This window comes from Solanum verrucosum, unplaced genomic scaffold (assembly GCF_900185275.1).
Source record: "Solanum verrucosum unplaced genomic scaffold, falcon-dt-bn FXZP01000207.1, whole genome shotgun sequence".
Taxonomy (NCBI): domain Eukaryota; kingdom Viridiplantae; phylum Streptophyta; class Magnoliopsida; order Solanales; family Solanaceae; genus Solanum; species Solanum verrucosum.
Genome location: NW_026019996.1, coordinates 1,443,177 through 1,462,286, shown reverse-complemented (window position 1 = coordinate 1,462,286; position 19,110 = coordinate 1,443,177). Strand labels below are relative to the sequence as shown.

At 32.9% G+C, this 19,110-nt stretch overlaps 2 protein-coding genes across 2 annotated transcripts in view; both read right to left on the bottom strand.

Annotated features, from left to right (window-relative positions):
• The window catches only part of LOC125819303 (homeobox-leucine zipper protein HDG1-like), a 40,017-nt gene extending 35,508 nt beyond the window's left edge, over window positions 1–4,509 (bottom strand). Inside the window, 1 exon segment of the mRNA XM_049498767.1 lies at window positions 4,229–4,509. Coding sequence (XP_049354724.1) covers window positions 4,229–4,509 — 281 coding nt within the window.
• A 519-nt stretch (window positions 4,510–5,028) lies between these two features.
• The window catches only part of LOC125819302 (bZIP transcription factor 18-like), a 279,276-nt gene continuing 265,194 nt past the window's right edge, over window positions 5,029–19,110 (bottom strand). Inside the window, exon 5 of the mRNA XM_049498766.1 lies at window positions 5,029–5,098. Within this exon, the coding sequence (XP_049354723.1) occupies window positions 5,029–5,098 (70 nt within the window). The remainder of the gene's footprint in view (window positions 5,099–19,110) is intronic.

The window sequence follows — 19,110 nt, the reverse complement described above, 5'->3', positions numbered from 1 at the left end:
TAATTAGACCTTTGATTGTTGATCCTTGCATATAAATTGTTGTTTGTAGACATAGAACAAGCGGAAAGAATCTGAAAAGGGAAGATTCAAACGTCTTAGGGGATTCAAGCTTGGATTCGAGGTAGGTGATGGTTATGATTCTATGATTGTGTGATGTGTATTTGTTCTTGCTTCATTATGATACATGTATGTATGTGAATGTTGCATTATTGATCACACTTGTTGTAAATGAGGATAATTGAATAATTGTACGTCATGAATCACCTCTTGTTGTATGATTGTGATAATATACATTGTAATTGTGATTGTGGTTTGTTGAATGGGCGAGTGGCACGATTCGACTCACTAACTTGGATCAAATTGCCAAGTTTCGGCATAAACATGGGATCGGCTGCCATGTTCTGGCATAACTAACTTGGATCGGATTGCCATGTTTCGGCATAAATATAGGATTGGATTGCCACGTTTTGGCATGCTAACTGTTTAGGTTTGGGTTCCATGAGAGGACCATTGAATTGGGTTACGTGAGTGGACCATTGAATTGTGTTGTGTATCTACTTGTGATAAGTTCGCTCATATCTAATGATGATTGATATTGTAAGACGGTATGTTGCTCTAAATTGATATAACTGTGATATGTGAGAATCGTGAAGTTGTTCATTGTTCGTATATGTTGATGATATTGTATATGTTCGATATGTGCATGTGATTATATTATTGTATTGACCAATGTGTGTTACACTTAGTGGGATAACCACGTGATCCTAGCAGTACATGGTGGTTGTGTATTGATACTGCACTTGCTCTTTCTTTGTTGAGTATAGGGCATCTTCAGGTGGCTATTGATAGACCCCAGCTAGGTGACTATGAGCGTGACCGGATTCAAGGGTGAGCCAGTTCTTTAAGGCTACCATGGATCTTCCTTGTTTAAGTCCACTCTTTTCGGACTCAGACTTTTTGTTTAAGGTGTTGTTAGTTTTGGGGTTGTACCCCTTGTTCTTAGATTTGTCGTTAGTAGAGTTTTGGTATATTGACTTTCAGGTTCTAGGTTAATTCTTCCGCATTTGTTAGTTATTGTTGAACTTTTGTTAGAGTTTATGGAAACTCTAATTTCTTTCCTTAGTATTTGACTTATATGCCTTAGTTTTTAGATTGATTGCTTGGTTTGGGTTGTAGTAGTGGTTCTCCTACCGGATGGTTAGTGTGCATGCCAATCACGACGGTCTTGGTCATGATAATTACGTTATTGCTCCAAGACAGAGATATTTTCAGAACACCCAAAAAAAAAACGCTAAAATTCTAATAATTCTTCGTAGGTGTATAGGTTCATAATGAGTTATTTTTAATTGTCCATGGGTACTAAGGTTCAATCATAAGTGTGTAAAGTGTATTGAATATAAATTAAGGTCATAAGAAACTCCTAGCATATCAAGAGTTCTATGCCTAATACCGACTAAATGACTGGTTTTGAAATTTTCTTTTCAATGTATTTGACCATTTGTCAATCCAAATTATGTACTGAAAGGTATGCCCATTTTATCGGCACTACACAGTCGTGTGAACCGCCGCACGAAGAACACTTCTGTCATGTGACCTCACGGTAAGGTCAATGCTACTTCCCCGCCTGCGCGAATAGTTGTGTAACCGTGCATGTTTGCTCCGAAATTCTTTTAGTTTTATATATCATCTTTTCATATTTTGAGGAGGTGTTTTTCGTCTTTTCTTATCCCATAAGCCTAATCCATGACTATTAACTTCCTCCAAAAGTCAAATTCAATGAGATTTCACAAGTTATGACAAACTCCTCTACTCTTTTTTCCCAACACTTCAAAGAACAAGATCTACAAGAATTTTAAATATCTCAATCGTGAATTTTCCTCTAACTTCAAAATTAAGATATGTAGGACTTTAATGAGGAATTCTTTTCATCCTCATGTCCAAAACTCATCAATTTTCATGAATTTAATTTTATAGTTGGGGTTTATAAGCCCACTTTCAAACTCACCCTTGTTATGTCCAATTGCATGATTTCTTGAACTATTTACTCATGATTATCGATTATTGACTATTGTGTAATTCATCTTTATGCTTTACAAGGTTTTCTATTGTCATCCTTATTAGTTCTTGACATGATTTTATTTATGATTCTTGAAGCTTATATTTCAAAACATGATTGTAGAGACTTTATGTTATTGTGAAAGCTATTTTGAGAATCTACAAGTTATGGATGTTCTAGAAATTTTTTTGGTTTGAAAGATATGTTTTAGAATGAAATTCCAGCATATGATTTTAATTTAAAAAGAAAGATTTGAGTTTAGTCTCATATATTTGGATATAGTCTCCCGGCTAGATATGTTTTAGAAAGAGATTTTGAGCAAGATTTATGTAAGCATCTAGATAAGCTTAACATATTTATGAGCTATATAGATAGTATGTTTGGGGAGTAGTATGTAATACTAAGTGAACATGAGGTCTAGAATTTCCAAGTTCTAGAACTACATGACACCATAGGATTATGTTTCACCTTTTTTATCGCTCAACTCCTTTAGCCCTTTAAGGTTTAATTAGTAGATTCATATTAGACAAAAAAAAAATCATATACCCAGGTATAAGGCACCCTCCCAATTGGGGCATTCATTGGTGCATCATGAGATCACATGGTATAAGTCGATTAAGGAAAACTCCCACTAAAAGACTTAAATCCAATTTTAAATATATTTTTTCTTAATATAATCATTATAATATTTCAAATAGAATGCATCCTTTTTCTGATATGATTTTGCAAATTATGATCTCAAACATGTATTTTTCTTTTTGAAATATTATTTCATGTCACAGTTTTGAGTCTCATTCCTTCAATTATCAGTTGTATATTACTCATGCTCAGATTTGTAGTTCTTTCACTTGTTGTATAAGTGTTGTTCTCAGTTCTTACCTTACATACCAATATATTTCATGTATTGATGCTACTTTGAACTACATCGTTAAATGATGTACATTTCAATACTTTGATACAGATTTACAGGTAGACGTTCCACTTAGTTCATCTATATTTAGCTTGTGGTGAGTCCTCCTCACATTCAAAGGACTTCGGTTACGATTCAAAAGATTTTATTCAGTTAAGTTGTGTTAGGTTTCAGGAAGCCCGGGGTCTTATCCTGGTAAACTTATTCAACTCAATTGTTTTAGAGGCTCATTTGACACAGCCATGGGTCATACACATTAGTAGTTCCAGTTATATTTCAAACTTTTGCTCAAATGTTTTAGTATTCTTTGTTTATAAAAGATGGTTCAATATTCAATAGCTTGGCTATTACTATATATCTTAGCTTCCGCATCGGTTAGTAGTCAATCTTATAATATGCTAGACCAAGGATGAAACAAACCAAATCCTCACTATATTAATAAGAGCACTGAAACAGTATTACAACTTTAAGATTCTAGTTGCAATAATCAAACTACCGAATTACAATGGAAATATTGAAATAACAAGTAACTAAGGATAGAGATAAGAATGGGGATGAGAAACTTAGACTCTAGAATTGGGGATGAGAAACACAGAAATTGCCTTTGCACATAATTCATACGATGCCCTCTGATAGTGATGCCCTAATCTATTTAACTACAATCAACGTACCCTCAGTCTAGATCCCAGATTATCCTTTGTGAAGGCCTGGCCTTATTGCTTTTGTTGGGACTACTTGGTCCAATATCTATTTGTGTAATATCTTTGTTGGTATCTTTATTGGGTTGGGGCTGATTCATAACAATACTCTCGTCCTCAATAAGAACCTTGTCCTCAAGGTTCAAGTCAAAAGATCTCGCCAACGAAAGCATTGGTAATCTAGGTGTAGTTACATTGACTTTAAGTTGGACGAAGTGCATTTGACGGCAAGCACCTATAAGTCCCTCTCGAGAAAAATCAAGAGCTTCATACCAAGCTTTGTGTATTGTGTCAACATAGTTTATAGCTTGTTGGACATGGTTGTGACAAGAAAAATATTTTAGTTTCTCTAAATGTCCCCTAGGCCACAATATCCTTAGAATGGACGTCATAATATAGGTCGTTTTGCTAACAACCCTCATATGATCCAGTTCAACAACAACTTCAAAATTTGCAAGATGCTCACTCACACTCTAGCTTAACATAGTAAGAACACAAAATAGAGGCAAAATAAGTTGTAGTCCATCTCCGGCATCATTGTAGGCCACCACCAAGTGTTTGTACATAATCAAATCAATACACCCTCCATCTTGCAACCCAGAATTTCCCCTCCATGACACATTGTTAGTCCTAGGCATTTGTACATTATCCTTAAGCCGTTGTACAGAAACCCATTTGTTTAAATGGACAATTCTAGTTGAACTTCCCACAAGGTAAGCCAATGAGAGTAAAGAAATGTAGTGAAGATGCTTCAAGTTATCCTTGAAATGCGCAGACTTAAGGTTAGATGCAGCGTGTTCCATGTTATCCAATAGCTTGAGGAATTTGGCCTGATCAATCACCATGTAGCAGATCTCAATTTTGTAGTTAAGATTAATTTTGACATCGTGTCACCAAACTGATGTTCGCTCGAAGTTGGCCACCAAAACGTTACAACATAATATGCATCGACGATTAGTTTATATTTGATTGATTGACAGGGGATTGCAATGTAGTTATAGATAACACATGACCCATTAGACAAGTAGCAATGCACACACCATGGTTCTATATTAATAAGAGCACTAAAACAGTATTACAACTTTAAGATTCTAGTTGCAATAATCAAACTACCGAATTACAATGGAAATATTGAAATAACAAGTAACTAAGGATAGAGATAATAATGAGGATGAGAAACTTAGACTCTAGAATTGGGGATGAGAAACACAGAAACTGCCTTTGCACATAATTTATACGATGCCCTCTGATAGTGATGCCCTAATCTATTTAACTACAATCAACGTACCCTAAGTCTAGATCCCAGATTATCCTTTGTGAAGGCCTGGACCTATTTCTTTTGTTGGGCCTACTTGGTCCAATATCTATTTGTACAATATCTTTGTTGGTATCTTTATTGGGCTGGGCTGATTCATAACAAAGCATTCGCTTGGGCTAACAATAATTTCAAATATTGATCACATTTAGGATGTAGACTCGGAACGTGGCACAAATACACCTCAATCCATATATTATAATCCTTAATTACAATAGGAGAAAACACAATATTTCTAAAGTATAGAATGAATTTTATAATACATATTTATATAAGTGAAGATACTCAAATTTGAACTTAGAAGAAAATTCATGACATATAAGTTTTATAAAAGAGTAAAATTGATTCGTTTATGATGATAGGATAAAAAATCATTAATTTCCACACATAATACTCCCTCTGTCTCAATTTATGTGACACATTTCGGATATCGAGATTCAAACATGTCTATCTTTGACCGTAATATTTTTCTATATCTTTTAAATATTTTGTATTATCAATTATTGAGACTTATAGTACTTTTTGTGTAGTTTACAAATATATAAATTTCATTTTAAAAAATTTGAAAATTTCATGAGCAAATTCTCAGTCAAACTTAAATTGTTTGACTCTCGAAAAGCGAAATGTGTCACATAAATTGGGACAGAGGGAGTAGTATTTTAAATTATATTTTGAACAGTGATTATATTATTTTGTACTTAATATTATATTTTGTTGTATAGAATTATAAAACGGTGTAGTAATGAAAAGAATTGAAGGAAAAATGAGTCGAAACAGGAGAAATAAAAAAGAGAGTGGAGCCAATGTAATGATTTGTCCCGTTATTATGAGTATTTAAGACCATAGTATCCTTGTATAGGTTTGCATGGGTTAAGAGTTGGTAAAAAATCGAAAATGAAAATTGAGTTTTAGAAATCCTATCAGGCGTAGCTATAGTAAAAAAGTCTTTGCTATAGCGAAATTAGGCTTCGACATAGTAAAGGCTCACATGTTGGTGAGGTTCTCCATAGTGAACAATTGGTTTGGTTCCCTGGAAAAAGTGGTACAGGTCACGTAGGTTCTCTATAGAGAAGGTCTTCTACATGGAGAAGGTTGCGAAAACAATAACTCTGTTTCAAGTCAATTTTCGTTCAGTCTTAGTCAAAATATAAAATATTCGGTGAAAAGACTCTAGTGGTGAATTTTCCAATGCTTAGGGTTTTCTCCCTATAAGTACTTCTCTTTCATCTTTCCAATCCGTAATTAGATTTTCTCCTAGAATCGAAAGGTAAAATCTTCGTGAGAATTCATGGGTTTTAACCCTAGAGTTATTATCTTGATGGGGGTGTATAACTATGCATAATTACTGATTTTAAGCCGTTATATTTTATCTTTTAGCATAGATTATGAATCATTCATTAACGATCATTTAGGGAACTTAGAAATCTCATAAAGTTAGATTCTTTGAGCAAATGAACTGCTCAAGAGAGGTTAATGGGACTGAAACTCTAAGAATGAGATTGGTATGATCATGGAAACCTATGATTTGATGAAATGAACTTAAAATAAATAGTTTATCCTTCTAAACAGATAGAATTATGTGGGCTTGAATACCCAAAGTTTGAGGAAATAGATGATTAAGTTACTACTATATTTTACTTGTTTTAGACATTGAACATTCTGAGGTTGTAAGGAAAGGGAAGGTCCGAGAATTCAACTTGTTTACTTCAATTCTCCGATTGAGGTAGATTACGATTTACTTGGAGTTAGATTTTGCTTAGTTTCTGATATGTAATAGGAGTTGTACTGCATATATATTGATTATTTTTCGGACATAGTTGATGCTTATTTTATAATTGAATTAATAAGGACTGAATAAATGAGCATTCAAATTGTCGAATTGTTTGTTTCACTGATGTAATGAAATATGAAGTTGTGATTATTCTATACTTAATGTGTTATTCTAAGAGGTAACTGGATAAGCTATCAAACTAAGATATGTGGATACACTAGGAATGTGTTATTTATTATTCTGATGATGAGGTTCGTTGTGAGCTTGCGAATGGACGGTTATGTATGTGGTTGGATTGAGTACCATACTTGTAATACCTCAGAAATTAGTAAGTTGAGTTTGAAAAGATAGTTGCAGAAATTTTACTGGTGCAGGTTCTTACAAGCCTACGGTCCGTAGAAGGGCAGTCCTACGAGTTGGGTTAAAATTTTAGAAATGTCAAGTCTCTAATGTGTGTCTATGGACCAATAGGAAAAATCGTAAGAACCCCTACGGGTCATAGGACGTGCCTGTAGAAGAAGATCCATACTTGGCGATTTTGATTGACCTTAGGTCTACGATTGGTTGCACGAATCGTCCAAAGTTTGACGGGTCCTAGTCTAGGGTTCGTGGGAAGTGGTTTGGACTTAAAAGGATTTTCGGACTTGGATTCTACCTAAAGGCCCAATGGGCCATAGGTAGTTGCACAACCCGTAGGAAGGGTCTAGTGGAAGTTAACACCAATATTGGTCTCCGGTACTTGTTCTACGAGTGATCAAGATGGTCCGTATAAGTTCCTACAAACCATAGTTCAAGTCGTAGGGTCTGTCTGTCTGTCTGGCAGATTTTAGTTAGGTTATTTGGATATTTTCTTACCCTTTTTACGCCTAAATACGTCATTTCTAGAACATAACACTTATAATTTTACTCTACTAAATCTACCCATTTCCTCTCAGTCACTCAAACCTCCAAAATCTCCTAAGTTCATCTTCTCCAAATTCTCTTCAAGGAAAGCTAGGGTTCTTTAAGCCTTCAAGTTTCCTTCTCCAATATAAAGCTTGGATTCATCAAGGTATGTGGGAAGTTCATCAATGGATTTCTTTCTTTCTTTCATTGAGTCCCAAATTAAGATTTCTCTACTTCTTCCATGATTTCATTCCCAATTTCTAGGGTTTTTATATGATTCTACATGGGATCAATTAATTATGATTCAATTGTTTATATTTGATCGTATTTTGCATTATTTGATTCAATGTACGTGTTTTCCATGAATTTCATATGAATTCATGCTATTTGCCTATTTTATGATCATGAATATATTATGAAATTATGCATGCATCGTGAAATTGAGAAATTTTTATGAATAAATGATTCTTTTAGATGAATTATCAAAATATTTTGTGAAAAAGATTGCTTCCAATTGAAGTATTTGTATTATGAAAGATGATCCTGATTTTGATGCTTAAGATAAGCGTCTTTATGAATATGTTATGAAATCGTGATTTTGAAATGAGCTATTCTATGATATGAAGTTTATGATTAGAATTGATATTATGAAATTTTTACTTTTCCAAGTATTATGATATGATAATTATTATGCTTATTTCTCTTAAGATTTTACTTAGCACCGAGAGGACCTTGGAATTTATATATATATATATGGGTCAAAAACATATCTAAGCTATTCTCTTTTTTATTTTTTTATTTTATACCTAAACTATTGACATTGTGAGTTTCATACCTAAATTGTCACTTATTAGTTTGAGAAACACACATCTCTCTTTTATTACACTCTCTCTTTTATTTAATACAAAACGAGAAAAATGTAATAATATCAATGTAAAAAAAATGAGAAAAATGTAAAAATAAATAAAATAAATTATGAGTGAAGGGTTAGATGGGGTGGAGTATAATTTTTTTTAACAATAAAAATAATATCAATTTATTTTTTTTGGGATAAGGCACAAATACTCCTTTAGACTATGACCGGAATCTCAGAGGAACACCTTAATTAAACTAAGGTTCCATTACCCCCCCCCCCCCCTAAACTCATTTTTTGTAATTTTGTACACCTTTTGGCTTACGTGTCACACTCTGTGACTCCACACAATTGAGGCGCGTGGGAAATATTTGGATGTCACGTAAGCCAATAAGGTGTACAAAATTACAAAAAAAATGGGTTCATAAAGGTGTTAGGACCTTAATTTAGTTAAGGTGTATCTTTGGGATTTCGGTTATACTCTAGGGGGGTACTTGCATTTTTTCCTTTTTTTTGGAAGGAGTGGGGGAGGGTTGAAGTCTGAATATTTTAAAAATATTTTATAAAAGAAATTTAAGAAAATAAAAGGATGGGGGGTTTGTCTGAGGTGCAAATGAGGTGGTGAGGTGGAATGAGAAAAATATTTTAAATTTATTTTTTTTTAAATAATTATTCCTTAAAAATAATTTCTTTTTTTAGGATAAGTATATTTAAATTTTTAGCTTTTAACTAATATTAATAGTTTATTTAATTTTTGTCAAGATAAATATTTTATCCATGTGTAATGTCATGTTACAATATTTTTGCAAATAAAAGATAGAGTGTATTACACACACCACTGAGATGTGGATCTCAAACTAATAAGTGATAGTTTAGGTATTAAACTCAAATAAAAATAGTTTAGGTGTGTTTTTGACACTTATAATATAATATAATATAATGTAATATATATATATATATATATAATGTAAGTATTCTATTATATAGATAGTATATTGTATGCGTGTTTAGTTATATTATAAGTATATATATAAACCAACAAATGTTTATTCCATTTGAAAATTTCTTCAGGCCCGAGCCACCACAATAATAAACCTCACAAATATTTTACATATTTGTATATTTGCTGTAAAAATGTACATAAGATGAAAAACATTCAAATAATATTAAATGTTTTTGCCCAGTACCCATTATACCCCCACAAGAAAAAAACAATTACCAAGTACAATCCTCTAGATGGACCTTTTTTTTTAATCCGAGCTCCGCTCTCTTGATGATTTGAACTCACAACCTTCGAATCGAAAGTGAGGGGTGCTTACTATCTGAGCAACTTCCTTCAATCCAATCCACCATATGGACTATTATTAATGTGATGTAATATAGAGAGAGAACATGACACAAACAAAAAGAGTATAACTTACATATCTATATGTACTAAAAAAATAATGAGACAAGTTTATGTGAAGACTTAGATAGTTCAATTTCCCACACCAGGGCTTGGAATATCTTCATGTTGTCTATAGACATCATCAAAAACATTGTGGTCTCCAGCATAATCCTCTGTTGTCTTAATTTGCTCCTTTGTTATAGGACTAGCCCAACCCCCACAACAATCTCGACCTTCTGCCTCCAAATGTAAAATGAACAAAAACAAAAACAAAAACAACATCAGACTGCCTTTGGTTTTCATTGAGGATGCTATTAATTATTAAGATGTAGAAAAGGGTAGTTAGGCAAATGCAAATGTATAAAGGAAATGCATTTTTTATAGTACGTAATTTTATGAACACGCCAGTAATCATAGTGATGTGAAGAGACAAAGAAAATGCAAAGTTCATCATTACACTAGAGAGGGGAGGGGAGGGGACCCTTAACTTTATTATGTCCAAACATAAATTTATATTATTTTGCATGATCTTCTTTTCGACACAACGACATCCCATTCTTGATTTCACTTATTATGCCTCCTCCGTTTAAAAAAAAATGTCCTTTTATTTTTTTGAACAATAATCTAATTTCAGCTTTCTACATGATAGTTTGTTTAATGCTAGAAATTAAAGGACATTTTGATATATATGGCATAATAAAAAGTCTCTTTTTTTTAATTTTCTTAAACTACATGTCAAGTCAAATTAAAAACATTCTTTTTAATATGGAAGAAATTCTTTATTTTTTCCAGTTGGGGTGGGGGGGGGGTCAAATCGACGTCTCTGTTTTTTATGCTCCATTTTATATTTCTAGTTTTGATCTAGTTCTAAAACTTCCAAAACTCACCTACTGCAAAAGCAAAAAACATGATGTTAGTAGCATGATATATCTACGATAGCTAGCACCTAGCAAACGGAACTTAAACATGTGTTAGATTTGGCCCCTTCTTTTTTCTTTTTATCCAAGATTTGGCCTCAACCAAATTAAAATTGTGATTCAATTTCTCGTTAGCAGCCAATGTCCAACAAGTTTAATTAATGGGGGGACCTGTTGATCTATGGAACCCTTGATCCTTCTATCCCCTTCACTTTTTCAATCAAACAAGCACATTATTCATTTGTCCTAAAAACAACCATCATTTTATTTTTGCAAAACAGACTCGATTGTTCATACCATGTGAAAATATTATATTGAAGAATAACTAGTTATTACTACTACTTTTGATTAATGGATCTATAAAACTATATATATATATATATATATATTTAAAAGTTTGTAATCATAAATATTTATTTATAAGAGAAACATGAAGATACATAATTTATCAATGTGGCGTCTTAGGATATTTCGATATATGCATGTCATTTGGTAAGATTGTAAAAAAAATGGAAAATTTTGATGATTTTCATAACTCGTGTGATTTTCATATTTATGAAAATAAAAATACTACTATACAACTTAAGAAATCCAATTTAGATGTGCAAATAAAACTTGAACTTATATCATTTAATTTTATATCCCATATTCAAATGAATCCAGCATATTTTATAATGTTCCCAAGTAATTACAGATGAGTAAAAAAAAATTCTATTTCCTGGCAGTCAAGAAACGCCACCTAGCTATAAACTTGTAACATGCCTAAGATATCAAGAGGATAAGATCACTAGAAATTTAGATAGCACCAAATGGTAGGGTACGTGGGGGAGAGACCACACCTTGGTTTTTTCACTTCATATATATATATATTTATTTTTTTTTATTTTTAGCACAAAGTTTAGCTTGTATTTTTTAATTAAAATTTGGAAAGAATTATTGCATATTAGTGACAGCATGGTTACGTCATTGGCTAATATACCTTATAGTAACTATCTCTAATGTAGTTAAATTAGCACATTATTCATCATATTGCTTCTTCATCGTAATTTGGCGTACAAAACAAAATCAGATACCGTCTCCTTCTTTGTTTCTCATGGTCCTCTCCCTAGCATTTTTAACACACAGTTTGCCAAATTGGTGTGCATGCAAGGCTCAAACATAATATACATTCTCTTAATTCTAATAATTACAATTTATAGAAGTACTAGGGTACTCTTTTTTTAAAAAAAATTAACAAACGATACTCTTATGATATATATACAATATGTATTTGTATTTATTTTTTTGACACTTCGAAACATAAAAACTAATTTGGTGCACTGGTCTAGCGGGTGTCCTAGCCAGTCCCTTTGTGTGGTTTGATAACTTGTGTTTGAATCTCTTGGTTGCAATTTCTTGTCAACATTTTCAAAAAACAAATTGCGTATAAAATATATGCATCGAGTTTCAGACCGTGAACTTCAAGACCATCCCACCACACAATGAGTTATGTTATTTTGTCATGTTTAATTTAAATTTATCAAGTATATATGTTGTATTTTATGTGTGACGTTGTGTGACACCGCATTGACTAATATGCATTCCTCTAATGGGGCCTCCTGGTATAGTGAATAAATAAGAAATTGAGGGAATATGAAGTGTTTATTAATATTTTTGTGAAAAGCATTTCTCCTTTATTGGTGGTGAAAAGAAAAGTTCAAGTGTTTAAATAAGGAAACATTTCTACTTCTTGTTAAAAGGGTTGGAAAGAGGACCCCTCCTCGGCTCGGTTTGGCTACAACTCTGGCTTTAATTTGGAAAATTATCGATCGAGATATATACACTGGTGAGTAAAAACGTTTTATTGTGACACATTGTGCATTCAATGGACTCGATTTTCTTCTTTTCTTTATTGTTTCTGTTTTTTGTTATAGATTCTATTTTCAATACTAGTTTTTAACTTACTGGTTTTGTAAACATACTTTAATCTTTATTGTTTTTTACGATTTTATGCAAAGTTGTTGTTTGGAAAAAGGCATAGATTCCCCTTTAAACTTGTACCAAAAAATTAGTTATACGCTTAAACTATTATGTCGATCTATTACACACCTCTGCTATTTAAAAGTGAATTTATTTACCCCCTAAAGCTGACATGGCAAAATAATAATAATTAAAAAAAATTATGTGCGTCAGATAATAATTAAAATTATAAAAAAAAAAAAATTAAAAATCAAATATTTCTTACACCCCACCCCCTACATCTATTCTTCTTCACACCCCACCCTTCTCATCTTCTTCAGTACACCCCACCCTCCTTATCTTCTTCACAGCCCATTAAACTTTAAATAAATCAATAACAAGAAGCAACCAAGAAACAAATTACTTCAAATAGGGGTAAATTTTGGGAGGTTTCAATTGTTGGAGTTTCGATGGACATTTTTTAGTGAATTGAGTGATCGATTGAAAATGGGAATAAAATTATTTGCTATTATCTCGATCTTTTAAGAAACCTCCAAGAAGAACATGGAAAAAGAACAAAGAATGTATGCCCAATTCTGAAAAATATTTGCAACTATAAGTTGCAACAAATAACAATGGAAGCTCATTTTCCATGACCAATCAATGGAAGAAACTGAAGCAACTTCTTGTGGGTACATTTTGAAATGAAAGAATTCTTCAACTCCACGACTAAACTCCAGATGGCGATTTTCTTGGTGGTCATTGCTAAAAGTTTCTTCTTTACCATTTTGCTATGAAGAAGACATAATTATTTGAGAACTTTAATAATTGATTAGGAATAAATTAGTGTAAAATATAATTAGTAAAATAAAACTTAAGTAATAAAGAAAAGAAATAAAAAAGATATAAAAAAATACAATTTCTGACATGGCGTTGATGGGGCAGCGAGTGTAATACACCACATACTCTGAGAGTGGTGTTGCACATATCATGATGGTATTAAATTCACTTTTAAGTAGTAAAGGTGTGTAACAGATCGTTATGATAGTTGAAGTGTGTAACTGACTTTCCGGTACAAGTTTAAGGGGGAATCCATGCATTTTCCCTTGTTGTTCTAAAAATTTTGGTAATACAAATTAGATAATGTGGGAAAATTAAATCTTCACCAATAAGGTGAGAATACAAATAGTCAACCAACTAAATTATTAAGATTCCCGACATGCTCATCAAAAATCCTTACCGACCTAGAGACAGAAGAAAGTGTGAAAATCACGAAGAAACTTAGGCTTATATCAAGCCAAAAATAAAGGGCTTGTAACTTTTTTGTATTGTGAATTAATTATCTCTTGATTCTACCCCACATAAAGATTTTGTGATGGATTTGTATAAGTATTTTGAAACAAGCTGTATGAATAAGTGCTCTTTGGTCATTATTATATATTTTTCCTATGTGGCCGAAATTCCAAAAGAGAAAAAGGAAGTCAACCATTAAGCAACTTAAATATCAAAGTTATGCTCAGCTAAATGTTGTACTGTACGTACCTTGTATTTCTTATTCCCTTAAAAGTAAGAAGAATATTATGGTATTTGGGTCAAATTAAAATTGATATAATTAAAGTCCTATCAAAAATAGGACCATTACAAGATTTAGATGAGTATAAAAATCTAAAACACACACAACAAACAACAAACTACACATCAATGATATATATGTACATGTAATTGTACTCTAATTATTATATGTAAGATTTTGTTTAATAAATAACGTATCAAAAGTAATTTCAGTAGCCCCATCATTCTAGAAAAACGAAGTTTGAAATAAATTAAAGTAGAACAAGTGGAGTATTTTCCTCTATTATTTTTAATCCTTGAGCATAATATATGACAATAATAAATAGTAGTAAATCATTTAGCATGCAAGCAAGACCGAAGCAGTGACGTAATTAAATTAGTCCAAGCAACATGATAGTAATAACTAATTAGAGTAGGTAAGTCAATTTTATTCCTTCTCATGTTGCTGACTTTTCCCCCCTCATCTCTTTTTTTTTCTTTTCATCCTATATTTGTTCGATATTTATATTATAGCTCAATAATTATAAATTCGTATCGGGCAGGACCTCATTTGAGGGAATGTGCTTCTTCTTAAGAATTTTTTCACATCTAAAATTTAAATTCAAGATATTTGATTAAAAATATAGCAATCCCATCCCTTACACCATGTTTGTTTGGCAGTATATTTCCTGAGAAAAACTTTGGAAAGACAAAATGTAAAGTAAATTAGAAAAGAAAAAACTGCAAAAACAAAAGGAAAAAGTAAATGGGCACTTCGACTGTTTGGAAGAAAAATGCTAATTTGAGAGTTGGTTTAATTTAATTGCGCTATTGTTTATTGTATTCATCAGTTGCGGCATAAGGGTGAATTTGTACTTTCCTTTTTATTTATTAATAAATTTATCTTTGTTTACGGCTTGTGCGATGCATTTGATTTCTAAGAGCTAGTTTAAATATGAGTATAATTACTCGAAATAGTTTGAGAGACTTATATTTGGTTTGGATTGAAACTTGAACTCATGTACTTCATGAATTTTCATCTAAACCTCTCAAGTCTTAACATGTATAAAATAAATACTTTTTTAACCTAGAGCTTATGTGATATTAGTTGAGTTGGATAAATTACATATGATTGCACGCGTTAAAAAGTGAATTAATACTACTACTTCAACCCACTCTCCTCTTCTTCTTCTTTGAATCCATCCTCCATACGCTCACTCTTTTCTTCTTAAGCTTCTTCTAAATTTAAAATTTATTAAATTCTAATAAAATATTTGAGACTACTGCTTGTGTTAGCTAGCTGAATTCAAAGAGGAGGCCGGTGTGGATATGGATTAACATGAAAGACAATAGTAGGTATTGAAAAATAAAATAACTCCATTGATAAGTGTCATGACCTAAAGTACACCCTATATGTAACATGGTGAATAGGATCCAGAGAGACCCTAAATAAGCCACTTGATATAAGCATGGCGTAAAGATATATATATAGACAACACACATTCAATAGTAAGCATAATTGAACAAAGTCTCGAGTAAAGTCTCGATCATAGAATCTGAAAGTACAAGACTGAACATAAATGCGGAAATTTAAACTTGTCTAACAAAGCCTTTCTACTATCATAGGAGTAGTTAGGACACAACCCCTAAACCACATACAAAGTTGAAAATTGAAAATGACATCGAAGCATAAAATGACAAAGTTTGATATCACCCTCTAACCATGAGGATTCACCACTATCAATCAATCAGCTGAGCAATATCGATATAGTCACGACCAGGAGGAGGTGCGACGGATCCTATATTTTTAAATAATATAGGCTCGATTGTATTAGTACTTTGAATGTACTGAATATGGGAGAAAATGCATAAAACGTAACATGATAATTTAGCAAACTTAAAACATGATATGCATGACCAAGTAAAATGTAGTAAAGCCTTTAAAGTGAAATCATAAATCATGGACATGGTCAATGCATACTTGAAAACCATAAGAAAGCTTACATAAAACCTTTGAACCAAACCTAGTTCATTTGTGGGATATTTACCATTAACCAACATAGACTTGTGTGAGCTATAACATGAAATTCGGTGTAACCCCTACACCAAAAATAAAGGGTCCTACTTGCCAAGATAAGGACACCGTACATTCTTGTTTCTAAAGTGAATCCACTAGCTTAGGTCATTTAAGACAATCCTATGGGGGGCACGTAGTTTAGAACAAGGAAATTGCTACTAAAGACCAAACTTCTACTAACAATAAGGCCTCCATTCCAAAGTCCTCTCGGTGCTAATTAAAATTCTAACATAATAGGCATAGTCATAATCATACTAAAATACTTGGAAAGACAATAATCATAGACTACAAATCCAATCATAAGGTCATGTTAGAATAGCTCCTTTCAAAATCATGATTTCATATTTGTTCATATAGGCATCTAAATCATGATTCCTTTCTATGTGAGAAAATCTTTCACAAATCATTGACAATTATCTTAAAAGCATCATGTAACACCTCACTATTTGAAATAAATAGAAAGAGCTAGAATTAGAAAGAGTCATTTTTGGAAAGAATGAAAAATCTGGAAAATCGGTCAAGTTATGTTAAGTTTGAGTTTTGGGTCAATTCAAATGACCATAACTCCTAGCTCAGGATGAGTTAGGTATTCTACCATATACCGTAGGAAAGATCTTTCAATTATCTTTTCAACCCCGTCAATTTTGCTCAATTCCGAGTTCGTATGAGGGAGATATGTTCATTTGAAGTTGGGTTGTCTAGATAAGGAAAGTCAAAACCGGATTTTAGAAGGGTAGTTTGGTCTTTTCTATACCCAATTAATAAATTTCATTTTTGGTAATTAAGATGGGGTCTAAACTGATTTGGTTCAGTTTACGTTTCATCAAAAAGAGTTAGGGTTTTGAGAGAAGAGAAAAGAAGAGGGGAAGAGACAAAGAATCGTTAAGTTCTTGAAGCTAAGATCGTGGATTTCGTCAAGGGGTGATCCCTACGAGGTATGTGAGATCACTTAGCATTAGGTTAGTTCACCACGCGCCAATCATGATTTATTTCAGCAAATTTATGTTCTTGAAGGTTTACTATTGAGTTCTTGATTCGTTGAAATTGTTGAGGAGTTGTTCATTCAAATTCATGAAATTAGGTGTCCTTTTGAGTAGATTCTTGCATATTTTGGTTATGTAGTCAAATCTGAGTGTTTGGGGAAAGAACCAATCGAAACTAGAGGTTTTAGAGTTGAAAAACGACCAAGAAAAATTGGAGTTTTCTGGGCAGGGGTCTGGGGCGCCGCGCCAGCCAGCGTGCCCAACTTTAGTTCTGATGTTTTGGGTCTGGCAGCTCGCGCCACTCAGAGCGCCAGTGACGCCAGGTCTTCTACTTTTTCCCACTTCTTTCTGTATTAGTTTCCTTGAAACGTACCTATGTTTTATAGTTGATTTCTTCACTCTAAGGTACATCTAAACAGCATGAAATCATCCATAACATGAGATCATGAGCCTTGAATCCATAGTTCAATTCAAGGAAAGTTAGGAGTCAAGTCAAGAGAAGTTCTTAGAGTTTTCCAAATATCTTTTATAAACGTTTTTACTTTGTTTTAATGCTTGAGTTTTGAGTTGAGTAAAGAGTAAGAGTAAAGTTCATTTCTTCAAAAAATTATACGAGAACTAAGTTGTAACATCTCGCAAATTAAAAGAACTAGAAAGAGCTAGAATTAGAAAGAGTGATTTTTGGAAATAATAAAAAATCTGGAAAATTGTCAAGTTAAGTTAAGTTTGAGTTTTTGGTCAACTTAAAACGACCATAACTCCAAGATCAAGATGATTTAGGTGTGTTTCCAGATATCGTAGCAAAGATATTGGAATAATCTGTCCAACACCGCCGAGTTTGTACGATTCCGAGTTCGTATGAGTGAGTTATGCCCATTGGAAGTTGGGTTGTTCAAATAAGGAAAGTCCAATCCGGATTTTAGAAGGGCATTATGGTCTTTTCACCACCCAATTATTTTATTTCATTTTGGTAATTAAGTTAGGGTCTAATCAGAATTAAATCAGTTTACGCTTTTACCAAAATACGCTAGGGCTTGGAGAAAAGAGAAAAGAAGAGGAGAAAGGAGAAGAGAAGCAAGATTCGTCAAGATCGTCGAGTTTAACTTATGGATTTCGTCGGAAGTGATCCCTACAAGGTACGTGCGATCACATAGCATTGGGTTAGTTCACCCACGCGCCAAGCATGTTTAATTCAGTGTATTTTCGTCCTAAAAAGATTGAGAATTTGATGTTCTTGATAGTTGTTCTTGAATTGATTTCGTTCTTGAATATGAGTTGAGATTAAGGAGTTTCTTACTATTAAAGTGTTGTTTCCTTGAGTTGTATGAGTTAGATTTTGTGTATATACCTTGGGTATCTGATGCTAAAGTGAATTTGAGAAAAAGAATCGATTAAAATCGATTTAAGATCAGAAAACGAGACCACAAGTTCGTCAGATTTTTGCCAAAGGAACAGGTGGCGCAACGCGCCCCCATAGCTCCAGGAAGGCTGCGGTGGCGCACCAGCAGTGCGCCATTTTGGAGCCCCAGTAATTTGGGGCTGGCGCGGCGCGCCCAAGATGCGCCCGAATAATCATTTTTCATTAATTTTCCGTCGTTTAGCCCATTTAAGTCCTTCTAAAGTGTACTAACACTTCCTATTGATTCTAACTACTCTAAATGACTTCTAAACATCTAGAAATCTTCCAGAAACATGAATCATAACATTGAATCCATAAATTCAAATTCAAGGAAATTAAGAGCCAAGTCTAGGAAGTTCTTAGAGTCTTT